This window comes from Oncorhynchus mykiss, chromosome 27 (assembly GCF_013265735.2).
Source record: "Oncorhynchus mykiss isolate Arlee chromosome 27, USDA_OmykA_1.1, whole genome shotgun sequence".
NCBI lineage: Eukaryota > Metazoa > Chordata > Actinopteri > Salmoniformes > Salmonidae > Oncorhynchus > Oncorhynchus mykiss.
Window position 1 is genome coordinate 7,494,406 of NC_048591.1, and position 14,145 is coordinate 7,508,550.

The 14,145-nt window shown below is 41.4% G+C and overlaps 1 protein-coding gene across 2 annotated transcripts; it reads left to right on the top strand.

Annotated features, from left to right (window-relative positions):
- The first annotated feature begins 3,584 nt into the window (after nt 1-3,584).
- On the top strand, nt 3,585-7,851 carry LOC110507445. 2 transcript variants are annotated; one of them, XM_021587445.2, is made up of 7 exons: nt 3,585-3,867; nt 4,776-4,896; nt 5,114-5,289; nt 5,420-5,565; nt 5,712-5,859; nt 5,978-6,090; nt 6,602-7,851. In XM_021587445.2, exons 1-7 carry the CDS (start codon nt 3,807-3,809, stop codon nt 7,559-7,561), a joined length of 1,725 nt encoding a protein of 574 aa, XP_021443120.2. In that variant the 5' UTR covers nt 3,585-3,806; the 3' UTR covers nt 7,562-7,851. The 2 variants fall into 2 exon arrangements, with proteins under 2 accessions (XP_021443120.2, XP_021443119.2); XM_021587444.2 differs by having other exon boundaries at nt 3,587-3,867; nt 5,691-5,859.
- The last annotated feature ends 6,294 nt before the right edge of the window (nt 7,852-14,145 follow it).

Here is a 14,145-nt window from a genome sequence, read left to right on the forward strand (position 1 = left end):
TAAAAATTAAAAAAAATGGTGCCATCTGGTTTGCTAAGGAATTTGAAATGATTTATACTTTTACTTTTACTTTTGATGCTGAAGTACATTTTATCAATTACGTTTACTTTTGGGTGACTTGAACTTTTACTTGAGTCATTCTCTATTAACGTATCTTTACTTTTACTCAAAATGACAATTGGGTATTTTTTCCACCACTGCAATTGAGTGCAGGAAATGTAGAAATTCTAAAAGTGCTGAAATTGGTTTTTGTTGAAGTTGAATTGAACAGTATAAAACCATCAGAATTGAGAAAGACTCATTGAAATCACTCAGATTGTATGTGTTGCCACCCTAGGATCACTCACTAGTCATAAAGCAAATGTACAACATTTATTATTCAAAAACTAAAAATACCATCAAATAGCATCAAATACCGTCAAATACCATCAAATACCGTCAATTCTTTTTTAAATACAGTGATATAATATTTTGGCCATATTGCCCTGCCCTAGGTCCAGGGTGCCTGGAATGAAGGTGAGTCATGATGTGAGCCATGACCAACCTTTTGAAAGTATTTCATGGCTATAGATGTCAGTGCTACGGGGTGATAGTCATTTAGGCAGGTTACCTTGGCGTTCTTGCGTACGGGGACTATGGTGGTCTGCTTGAAACAAGTTTGCATTACAGACTGGGTCAGGGATAGGTTGAAAATGTCAGTCAAGACACCCACCAGCTGGTCAGCACTTGCTCTGAGTATGTGTACTGGTATTTCGTCTGGCCATGCGGCCTTGCATGTTTTACTCACATCGGCTACGGAGATCGAGATCACACAGGATATTGTCAGAGAGAGGATTTACGGTCTGTGTTTTCTCATAATGTACAGAATAGAGAAACTGTTTTCTCAGAATCAAAAACATGACTAGAAAACAGAAGTGATAAAGGTTAGCATGTAGAAACTAAACCCCCCTGAAAGGAAGTAAAAGCACAATGGTGTGAAACTAACTCTTATAAGCATTTTGGTGTATGACTCTGCATGCAGCAGTGCTGTTGGGGTGCGGAGTGGATAGATCTAGGGACAGTTTGGGCCCCTTGAGGGGAGACCGCTCAAAGAGCGGTAGGTGGGTTAGATCAGGTGGGTTAGATCAAACCCAGGCTGATTTGTACTTGTTCAAATGCATCAGGTACAGTTTTAATGCATTCGGGCCCAACTATGTGGACTTAGAGAGAGCGTCATCATCCCAAGTAGCAACTCTCAAATTGCCTTGAATGGAAATGCACAGAGCTGTGGTCATGTTCTTTGTCCTGAGATTAAGGGCCAGAGAGGGCATGACTACCCAAACAGGCTTGATGAGACCCATTTTATGCATAATGGACACACTGCTTCCCTAATATAGGAAACATTTTATTTCATTTATTCCACAACCTCGAATTGATATTGTGTCCTGTGGATATCTATGACGAGTGCCAGTTGATGTAGACTCTCCTTTTGAATCACAGCGATCCTTCTGCGTACTTCTGCAGTATTGAGATGGACAGTCATGGAACAGACAGATATATTTCAGAGCTCCTTTCTAAATGAATTATTCTAGTGATTGAGAAAGAAACTGGGTGTGCATTGTTCATGACTAACACTTGCTAAAACAATTTCACATATTTCACAGGAGTTAAACATTGAGACATACTGCAAATATGTATATTTCCATTTGAAACCCTATGTTATGTTACAGTGGTAAAGTAAGACAAGTGAAACACACGCACCTGATCAGATCAATCTGAGGAAATAAATATCTCTGCAATAAGTATCTACAGTTGAATTCAGATGTTTACATACTCCTTAGCCAAATACATTTAAACTCAGTATTCCACAATTCCTGACATTTAATCCTAGTAAAAAGTCTCTATTTTAGGTCAGTTAGGGTCACCACTTTATTTTAAGAATGTGAAATGTCAGAATAATAGTAGAGTGAATGATTTATTTCAGCTTTTATTTTTTTCATCACATTCCCAGTGGGTCAGAAGATTACAAACTCAATTAGTATTTGGTAGCATTGCCTTTAAATAGTTTAACTTGGGTCAAAAGTTTCAGGAAGCCTTCCACAATAAGTTGAGTGAATTTTGGCCCATTTCTCCTGACAGAGCTGGTTTAACTGAGTCAGGTTTCTAAGCCTCCTTGCTCGCACATGCTTTTTCAGTTCTCCCCACAAATATTCTATAGGATTGAGGTCAGGGTGATGGCCACTCCAATACCTAACTTTGTTGTCCTTAAGCCATTTTGCCACAACTTTGGAAGTATGCTTGGGGTCATTGTCCATTTGGAAGACCCATTTGTGACCAAGCTTTAACTTCCTGACTGATGTCTTGAGATGTTGCTTCAATATATCCACATAATTTCTCCTCCTCATGATGCCATCTATTTTGTGAAGTGGACCAGTCCCTCCTGCAGCAAAGCACCCCCACAACATGATGCTGCCACCCCCGTGCTTCACGGTTGGGATGGTGTTCTTCGGCTTGCCAGCCTCCCCCTTTGTCCTTCGAACATAATGATGGTCATTATGGCCAAACAGTTCTATTTTTGTTTCATCAGACTCAAGGACATTTCTCCAAAAAGTATGATCTTTGTCTCCATGGGCATTTGCATACCGTAGTCTGGCTTTTTTATGGCGGTTTTGGAGCAGTGGCTTCTTTTTTGCTGAGCGGACCCTCAGGTTATGTCGATATAGGACTCGGTTTACTGTGGATATAGATACTTTTGTACCTGTTTCCTCCAGCATCTTCACAAGGTCCTTTGCTGTTGTTCTGGGATTGATTTGCACTTTTCGCACCAAAGTACATTAATCTCTAGGAGACAGAACACCTTTCCTTCCTGAGCGGTATGGCGGCTGCGTGGTCCCATGGTGTTTATACTGTACTTGCGTACTATTGTTTGTACAGATGAACGTGGTACCTTCAGGCATTTGAAAATTGCTCCCAAGGATGAACCAGGCTTGTGGAGGTCTATAATTGTTTTTCTGAGGTCTTGGCTGATTTTTCTGACTTTCCCATGATGTCAAGCAAAGAAGCACTGAGTTTGAAGGTAGGCATTGAAATACATCCACATGTACACCTCCAATTGACTGAAATGATGTCAATTAGCCTATCAGAAGCTTCTAAAGCCATGACATAATTTTCTGGAATTTTCCAAGCTGCTTAAAGGCACAGTCAACTTAGTGTATGTAAACTTCTGACCCACTGGAATTGTGATACATTGAATTAGAAGTGAAATACTCTGTCTGTAAACAATTGTTGGAAAAACTTACTTGTGTCATGAACAAAGTAGATGTCCTAACTGACTTGCCAAAACTATAGTTTGTTTACAAGAAATTTGTGGAGTGGTTGAAAAACTAGTTTTAATGACTCCAACCTAAGTGTATGTAAACCCCCTTGGTCTATGAGGAAAGATGGAAAGTGAAAGGAGGAGGAAGGGAGAGACACATGTGGGTGAAGTATGGGGTGAAGAGTGAGAAGAGGGAAGCGCTATGCTACAGTCAGAACAGGAAGCCCGTTGTCAGCAGAGCGAGAGAGCGAGAGAGAGAGAGAGAGAGAGAGAGATAAAGGGGTGTGAGGTCATATGGGGAAATAAACACACAGCCTCCTCACACTGTCACACAAATCAAACGGAACTGTGAGAGTCATGTCAACTATTGACTGTAACTGAGTAAAGTCTCCTATATCACAACAGAGGAGTCTAGCTGAGCTATCCTGTACTATCCTGTACGCCAGAAGTGTGTGGACAATATCTACAGTATGATGCTGATTATCTAAGGATCAGAGAATATATATTGGACATGGATTGGACCTTGTGGATTTCCATTCTTGCCCTCCTGATCACCTCGGACTATGTGTCAGGTAATGAAAGCCTTAATAATTTATTCAAAATGGCTGGTTATTGCTGTTTAGTTCTCACAATAGTCTCTCTAAATGTAAGAACATTATATATACAGCATATGCTGTAAATATAATGTTCTTACATTTAGAGAGACTTGTGAGACTATTCTATATATAAAAATAATGTCTCTACTTTATTTCTTATTGTCATTGACTGTTTTTTTTATTGTTACTTAGTACAAAGAGCACTTAGAAATGTTCATAGTGGCTTAGCTTTCAAAAGGGTTTGTGGTAGCATATTGTACATTTCTCAGTGTGTATGTGCCCTTCCTATCAAAATGGAACACGTTTCAAGACCCACATCGATCTAAAAATGTAATGCCCGTATACATAAAAAAAAGAAACTAAGTGCTGATTGTTATTGATATTTAAATGATTAGTCTATGTTAAACATTGAATCTAGTTAATATGAGTCAACAGAGAAAAGATGTGGTTCAGTCGACTTCCTATGATATAGTTATAATTTGAGGATGTATCAATAATAACCAGAGACAATTCACAGTGAATAATTGGAATTTGAGCAAATATTGTCATGAGTCAACTGTAAACATTGTGTCATTTCGTAGCGAAACTGGTTTAGAAACCCCCTGATGAAACGTAGTCCCCTTTAGGAAATCCACCAACTACTTCAATCAATCAATCAAATGTTTTTTATAAAGCCCTTTTTAACATCAGCCGATGTCACAAAGTGCTGTACAGAAACCCCGCCTAAAACCCCAAACAGCAAGCAATGCAGATGTAGAAGCACGGTGGCTAGGAAAAACTCCTTACTTATTGATTTTCTGGCTCCCTATGAATTATTTGTACTTTGAAAATCTCAGAAAAATGCAGAGAAATTCTTTAACATTGGAATGTTATAATTGTGACAGGTAAAGACCTACTGAAGCCAGTCAATCTGACGGTGGACATATGGGACGGGGAGGTGACGTTGCTCTGGGACTCCCCTGAAGGGGCCCCGCCACTGGCTCAGTACCAGGTGCAGATGGCCAGGTATACCCCACACTAATTATGTCAGCCTAATTCACCCATCCCTTCGTTCTCCGACATGTCACTTAGCTACCGCACTTAGCTACCGCATCCATTTCAGAGTCCTCCCTGCCCACTCTATCCCCTTTACCCTCTTCAATCATTCTTCCATACCACCCTCTCCTCATCTTTGAAGAAAGTATTCTAATTAATCTAGCTACTTTCACGTGTCTTTCCTCAGGTATGTCAATAGTAATTGGACCAACGTGACCAGCTGTGACAGGACCCAGCTGACATATTGTGACCTGTCCTACCTTATCGGTGACTTCTTCATGGTCTACAAGGTCCGGGTTCGACTGGTCACTGAGAACAGCATCTCCGCATGGTCACGGGGGAAGAGGTTCAACCCCAGAGAAAGTAAGTCAAGTACAGCTAAGTTTTAGTGGCCGAGTTGAATAGGTTTTGCTCATTTCTTTCTAGTTCATAGTGACACAATGCCAAACGCTTGTCCATTACTTACCTTTCTCCACTACCCCTGTTCTCCCAGGTAAACTGCAGCATCCCTCCAGTACACTGTTGGCCACCTCCAGTTCAGTAACAGTCCGTGTTCACAGGAAGCCATTACTAAAAAAGATCTTCCCATTTGGCCTGACTTATACTATCTACCTACAGGGAAGAGGGCAGGACAACAAGGTACTGATCAGACGTGGTTTAAAAGCAGTACGTCTAATGTAATAAAATAAATAATAACGTGTGGTTCATCCAAGTTCATATTCAGGTTAATGTATTGACTGACATTTTCATGTATTGACTTGCAGACCGTTGTCATTCAATTGAAGGATGTAGACAACGAGGATAAGGCGGAGTTTCGGTTTACGTCTCTTCATTGGGGACAGGAGTACTGTGTCTGCCTCAAAGTTGCAGGCAACGGAGGACAATTCACCAGTGAGGTCTCCCCTAAACAGTGCCTCCTGCTGCCAGAGCGAGGTAATACAACTCAGACTACACAGCTCTATGTGGCCATATTCCGATATGTCATATACCTAATGTCTACTGTCTTATTAACTAAAATCATTCGGCTAAACACAAGTTCTGTTCTCACCAGAGTGGTATATCCTTGCTGTGGTGTCCTTCTCCACCCTAAGCGTGATGGGGGTCCTGGTCATGCTGGCCCTTTGCTGCTTCCTGAGGCGCCCTGAGAAAATGCCTGTTGCACTGGTATGTTTCTTTGAACAGTTTCACTAATGCAGAACTGACTATGTCAATCACTTCAGGGAAAGGACACTTCAGAGAAAGGACAAAAACGCTGTATTCTAAAAGTGCAAAACAAGAGGTAGAAGTTTCAGGTTTTATTAATTAGTCCATATGTATGGGATACGCATGGTATACATCGTCCAATGAAATTCTTACTTGCAGGTTCCTTCTCGACAATTAAACAACAATAAGAAATAATACAATATAAGGAGTACGAAAATAAAGTAAATGGCTCAGTAGAGGAAACAAGTGGTGCTCTGTTCTACAACACACATATACATTCATTTCCTGCAACTTCACAGATAGGGAAGCACCAGGCTTTTAAGAAGTCTTTATATAAACTCTCTGTTTAACTCTTGATTATCTTAATCAAATCTAAAGGCCTATTCTATTTCCCGTTATTGATCACTTCCTCATTCAAGGAGTTGTTTGTTTATGGATTAATGTTTTCTAATGTTGTCCTCTTTTACCTCAGAAATCCACAGGCAGTGGCTGGCAGCCTCTCTGTGTGGGAGATGTCCCAGTGGAGATCATCACAGACAAAGGCTGGTTCATGAGCACCGCCAGAACTGATGTCATGGTCTGGTTGGCCGACGAAAGGACTACTCTAGCAGGCAAGGGAGAGCAGGAAGAAGGAGAGGACAGAAGGACGAGTCTGGGCAGTGGGGATTGCACTAAATCACACATTTCTGGGAATGGAAACGAAAGGAGTCCGGAAAAGCAAGAAGACAGTGGCTGTGGAAGCCTGGGAGCACCAGAGAGTGCCATCAGCAGCAGGAGTGGAACTGGAGAGCCCCCCCTGCTGGATAGGAGGAATAACATAAACATCAGCCTGAAAGAGGACAGTGGGGTGGGGCTGGGCTGCCAGTTAGGGTGTGCTGGGAGTCTACAGGGGGACGACTGTGGAATCTTGCCTGGGATGGTAATGGTCACAGGGGATGGCTACCGGAGCCAGAGTCCCTCTTCGGTGGACTCTCATTTTACTGAGACAGAGCAGAGTTTTCAACAAATCTCATGCGAAACAGTTATGGCTGATCCTGTTTTGAGATACAGGTCAGGTCACATGGCATGTGTTTGTTTAGGGGCAAGACAATGTGTTTGGTGCCAGACAAGAAGACACTGTGAGGGGAGTGTCGGTGGACAGTCTGTAGCCCTGTTTAGTTTGACAGAGGAGCAGCTAAACTGCAGCAGTCTCACAGGAGACATGTGTGAGATGGAATCTCCGTGCTCCAGCTATAAAACGAACAATCTCCACATAGAAACGGTGGTGAACTTGGAGGACTCAGTAACCTTTTCCCACCTGCCTACATGCATCGTTGAATCCTTTCCACTTCTGACGGCTTTATCAGAGTTGCCCCCGCCGGAGGGAGGACTGAACTGCAGCGTGAACACTATGCTTCCTTCTCTGGGTGATTTGGAAGTGACATTTGGTTGACATGGTCCACAAACGGAGGACACTGTGTGACACACAGAAGAGTTGGTTTAGCAATGCAGATTGTGGGGAGTCATGCGATATGTCTACAAGCCCTTTGTATGCCATTTCAAGTAAACAGTCCTTTTCCTAACTGAAAAAAGAAATCAGCAACCATAATTCTATTTGTAGTTATTTAAATATTTTCGGAGCCTTTTTTGTTACCTTTTGTGAATAAATTACCATGTTTCTTCACTTTAGTTAACTCCGAGGAGTCACTTAAAGCAGTCACTGACATTGTCAACTGTTGTTGAGCTTATTTTCAAAACAGCACACAGCTGTTGGCTGCCGCTATTTGGTGGGTCTTTAGAGATTTGAGCAGGAGATGGGAAACCCCCCTTCTGACACCCCTTCACCCATTTCAACTGACAAGAAGCATTTCACCAGAAGTGAAACAAGTGTGGGAGGAAAAAGGAGGGAAACGGTTTTGACTCGGTAGATGGGGCGACAGGGTGGATTATAACAGCATTGCAAAGGTCATCATCATAAAGGATTCTACAAGCTCTCTGTGAAAACAAGTTTTACAAGTTACAATGTTGAGATATTTATCAATGTTGGTCAGACTCATCTGGTGAGTTTTCCACAGAAAATGCTCACATTTGACCACATAACCCCAACTATAGGTAGCTACAGCGTAGAAAAGGGGAGCCAACACTGCGTGCACCACAACCCGAGAGATCATTTGATCAATTTACAAAGAAAACAACCATATCTCTTTCTATCGTGAGGTTTATAGGTCAATTATTACTAATAACTGCAGCTACTGAAAGTCAAACAGAATGTAATTTGGATCTAGTCCGCTGACGATAGCTGTGAAAATGTTTTAACTGACTACCCCATATGTGACTGGGTTTTCCTATATTTACTGGCCTTTGGACTTCCCAATCCTGTGTTCATTACACGTTCTACATATTTACACAAATAATGTATTTATGAACTGTGTTCATCTGAAGTCACGTTGTATTTTGTCTTGTGTTATTTTTTTGAGTAAGGATCTGATAGTTTCTGTTTATTCATCTCAGTATGTAAAGAGCATACATACAGTGGTTGAACGGGGTTAAACAGACATACAGTATGTGAACGGGGTTAAACAGACATACAGCATGTGAACGGGGTTAAACAGACATACAGCATGTGAACGGGGTTAAACAGATACACAGTATGTGAATGGGGTTAAACAGACATACAGAATGTGAATGGGGTTAAAAGACATACAGAATGTGAACGGGGTTAAACAGACATACAGTGCGTGAACGGGGTTAAACAGACATACAGTATGTGAATGGGGTTAAACAGACATACAGCATGTGAATGGGGTTAAACAGACATACAGCATGTGAATGGGGTTAAACAGACATACAGTATGTGAATGGGGTTAAACAGACATACAGTATGTGAATGGGGTTAAACAGACATACAGTATGTGAATGGGGTTAAACAGACATACAGTATGTGAATGGGGTTAAACAGACATACAGTATGTGAATGGGGTTAAACAGACATACAGTATGTGAATGGGGTTAAACAGACATACAGTATGTGAATGGGGTTAAACAGACATACAGTATGTGAATGGGGTTAAACAGACATACAGTATGTGAATGGGGTTAAACAGACATACAGTATGTGAATGGGGTTAAACAGACATACAGTATGTGAATGGGGTTAAACAGACATACAGTATGTGAATGGGGTTAAACAGACATACAGTATGTGAATGGGGTTAAACAGATACACAGTATGTGAATGGGGTTAAACAGACACACAGCATGTGAATGGGGTTAAACAGACATACAGCATGTGAATGGGGTTAAACAGATACACAGTATGTGAATGGGGTTAAACAGATACACAGTATGTGAATGGGGTTAAACAGACACACAGCATGTGAATGGGGTTAAACAGACATACAGCATGTGAATGGGGTTAAACAGATACACAGTATGTGAATGGGGTTAAACAGACATACAGTATGTGCATGGGGTTAAACAGACATACAGAATGTGAATGGGGTTAAACAGACATACAGTATGTGAATGGGGTTAAAAGACATACAGAATGTGAATAGGGTTAAACAGACATACAGTGCGTGAACGGGGTTAAACAGACATACAGTGCGTGAATGGGGTTAAACAGACATACAGTATGTGAATGGGGTTAAACAGACATACAGTATGTGAATGGGGTTAAACAGACATACAGTATGTGAATGGGGTTAAACAGACATACAGTATGTGAATGGGGTTAAACAGACATACAGTATGTGAATGGGGTTAAACAGACATACAGTATGTGAATGGGGTTAAACAGACATACAGTATGTGAATGGGGTTAAACAGACATACAGTATGTGAATGGGGTTAAACAGACATACAGTATGTGAATGGGGTTAAACAGACATACAGTATGTGAATGGGGTTAAACAGACATACAGTATGTGAATGGGGTTAAACAGACATACAGTATGTGAATGGGGTTAAACAGACATACAGTATGTGAATGGGGTTAAACAGACATACAGTATGTGAATGGGGTTAAACAGACATACAGTATGTGAATGGGGTTAAACAGACATACAGTATGTGAATGGGGTTAAACAGACATACAGTATGTGAATGGGGTTAAACAGACATACAGTATGTGAATGGGGTTAAACAGACATACAGAATGTGAATGGGGTTAAACAGACATACAGTATGTGAATGGGGTTAAACAGACATACAGTATGTGAATGGGGTTAAACAGACATACAGTATGTGAATGGGGTTAAACAGACATACAGTATGTGAACGGGGTTAAACAGACATACAGTATGTGAATGGGGTTAAACAGACATACAGTATGTGAATGGGGTTAAACAGACATACAGTATGTGAATGGGGTTAAACAGACATACAGTATGTGAACGGGGTTAAACAGACATACAGTATGTGAATGGGGTTAAACAGACATACAGTATGTGAATGGGGTTAAACAGACATACAGTATGTGAATGGGGTTAAACAGACATACAGTATGTGAATGGGGTTAAACAGACATACAGTATGTGAATGGGGTTAAACAGACATACAGTATGTGAATGGGGTTAAACAGACATACAGTATGTGAATGGGGTTAAACAGACATACAGTATGTGAATGGGGTTAAACAGACATACAGTATGTGAACGGGGTTAAACAGACATACAGTATGTGAATGGGGTTAAACAGACATACAGTATGTGAATGGGGTTAAACAGACATACAGTATGTGAATGGGGTTAAACAGACATACAGTATGTGAACGGGGTTAAACAGACATACAGTATGTGAATGGGGTTAAACAGACATACAGTATGTACACTATGTGAAGTAGCACTCAATATCTGTATAATATACAGCGGAGCGAAAGTGTGAGTCAGTCAAAATGATGAAAAAGGACAGAGTGGGACTGACGATGAAACCTCCTCCAGCATGACATGGCATATCACAGAGATACAGGAGGAATTCAACATATGCAAAAATAATGATACTGGGGAAATTCTGAATTCGATGAGCGGTTTTCCAAATTAGATTCTCAACTAGATCAGCGGTTGCACAGAATAGATAGACACTTCCTCTTTCGGTCTCCCCCGAAGTCTCTAACACTACTCATAATGCTTTTATCAGGGGAACACCTTATCAAATGACAAGCAGACAACTCCAACTATATTAATTCGCCAACATACAACACCCTTTACACATTATATCCTAGTTTTATTGAAATAGAAAAGATCAGAATTGAGTACAGGTATTTGGAACATACATTTCAGTTGATGGCATTCAGTTGTACAACTGACTAGGTATCCCCCTTTCCTATTTGCACTTTCTCACTAAAATCAAGAAGACACTTTGACATTACCAGAATGAATGTAGTCCTCACATGCTGAATTTTAACTGTCATTTCACATGTATCAAACATATGGAATACAATTTCTACATACTGTGACACATCGCCCTGGTGGTACGCCTATAGGCCCTATCTGTGACCTGTAGAGCAGCCATGAGGGTGCTGCCCTAAAAGGGAGAAGAGATTTATTTATTTTTTTCCATCTCCTCCTTAGATTACCTGGTATATCACCCACAGGGCAGTGTCACCTGTTATGGTAAACACACCACCTTAAACTCTCACCATCACAAGAATAACACTCCAACTCGCTCAACCACAGATTAAAAAAAAAAGCCTAAGTTTTCTTTTCAACGTCTTATTAAGGTTCTTTGAAACTCCCACAACACCTCTGCCAGGTTTCCAAAATTGCCATGGGTTTCACAGAAAACAGCAGGGTCGAAGGGGGAAATGGGCAGATGAAAATACATCATGCTGTATGTATGGCATTGGGACGGACCATTAGTATGTAAACGTACTGGTGACACGTACAGTAGTGCAACATTTCCCAAGAAAAGCTGCTGTATATCAGAGACCCTCTCCCTCGTCGGAGCAAACTGATGATCTGCCTACTGTGAATATATATTAACCCTGATTATCAACATAGATCCAGTGTTCTATGCAGTTCTGTACATGTAATGCGCTCGTCGATCTCCGTTCTGTCACACACACAGGGGAAAGGCCACCAGGTCTTAGAGGAAGATAGCCAGTCAATATCAGAAAGGGAAATATTTTCAATAAAAATGTCAACTACACCATACTGTATGAGAAAACCAAGGCTTCAACGAAATATGATCCACTTTTAAAAAAAATGACTTTACCCACACACAGTCACACATTTATTTACAAAAGAGCGTTATCTGTCATTAACAGATACACTTGATACCAGAACAGAACGGGTATGGAAACATATATGAGAGAGATACATGTGACAAAGACAAAAAAATATGATGTTTACACGATCAAACTGACCTAAAATTAGACTTTTAGAGGAACTTTACCTCCAGCTTATGAGAAAGATGATGTGCGAGTTTCTGTGGTTAGCTTGTTGACTAGCCGCCAAGGCGCCATTCTCCTTTTCGTCATCAGTACTCTTTCCTCCACAACAATCCTCTCTCACACTTCTCCGTGTTTTCCGCAATCTATAGAGACACCCTAACCCGCCATTCGTTCTTCATCCAGAGAAGACAAACCGTGACAGTTGAATAGTGGTTACATTTCTTATTTTATTTTCTATTATGAAAGAAACCAAATGTGGTATTACAACAAAGTTCAAATCAACTCCCGTGTCTGTATTACCTCATGTTTAAACGTGGGCCGGAAGAGAGAGTGAGTTGTTTGAGGTTTGTGTGGTGAGATATGAGTGAGAGAGAGAGAGCATTAGAAACGTTGAAATAACTGATATGCTCCGTCTTATGTGAGCGTACCAGAGCCATACTTTAAAACACACGCTCCTCCATTACTCTGCATCAGCCTACAGTGACATACTCATGGGACACAAAGATACATTTTATTGGTCCACACGAGATAGACATTTGGGTCTCCCGGTCGCGGCCTGCTGCGACACAGCCCGGGATCAAACCCGGACTTGTAGTGACGCCTCTAGCACTGCGATGTAGTGTCTTAGACCGCTGCACCAATCGGGAGGCTAGACCTCTTGACTTTTTTTTTATAGCCTTATTCTAAAATGTATTTTTTTTTTTAATTAAATCCTCAGCAAAATAAAAATCAGAAATACCTTCTTTACATAAGTATTCAGACCCTTTGCTATGAGTCTCGAAATTGAGCTCAGGTGCATCCTGTTTCCATTGATCATCATTGAGTTGTTGAGGACAGAAGTCGACCTGTGGTAAATTCAATTGATTGGACATGATTTGGAAAGGCTCACACCTGTCTATATAAGGTCCCACAGTTGACAGTGCATGTCAGAGCAAAAACCAAGCCATGAGGTCGAAGGAATTGTCCGTAGATCTCCGAGACAGGATGGTGTCAATGCACAGATCTGGGGAAGGGTACCAAAAAATGTCTGCAGCATTGAAGGTCCCCAAGAACACAGTGGCCTCCGACATTCTTAAATGGAAGAAGTTGGTAACCACCAAGACTCTTCCTAGAGCCCGACCAAACTGAGCAATCGAGGGAGAAGGGCCATGGTCAGGGAGGTGACCAAGAACCCAATGGTCACTCTGACAGAACTCTAGAGTTCCTCTGTGGAGATGGGAGAATCTTCCAGATGGACAACCGTCTCTGCAGCACTCCACCAATCAGGCCTTTATGGTAGACTGGCCAGACGGAAACCACATGACAGTCCGCTTAAGACTCTCAGACCATGAGAAACAAGATTATCTGGTCTGATGAAACCAGGATTGAGCTCTTTGGCCTGAATGCCAAGCATCACGTTTGAAGGAAACCTGGCACCATCCCTATGGTGAAGCATGGTGATGCAGCATCATGCTGTGGGGATGTTTTACAGCAGCAGGGACTAGGGGACTAGTCAGGATCGAGGCAAAGATTAACAGAGAAAAGTACAGCGAGATCCTTGATGAAAACCTGCTCCAGACCGCTCAGGATCTCAGACTGGGGCAAAGGTTCACCTTCCAATAGGACAATGACTCTAAGCACACAGCCAATACAATGCAGGAGTGGCA

Excerpts from the sequence above, each read along its gene's own strand:
- LOC110507445 (XM_021587444.2), top strand. The coding sequence starts at position 3,807 with ATGGATTGGACCTTGTGGATTTCCATTCTTGCCCTCCTGATCACCTCG. Across the intron at positions 4,897-5,113 it reads TACCAGGTGCAGATGGCCAG|GTATGTCAATAGTAATTGGA; the intron begins GTATACCCCACA and ends GTCTTTCCTCAG. Across the intron at positions 5,566-5,690 it reads GAAGAGGGCAGGACAACAAG|ACCGTTGTCATTCAATTGAA; the intron begins GTACTGATCAGA and ends ATTGACTTGCAG.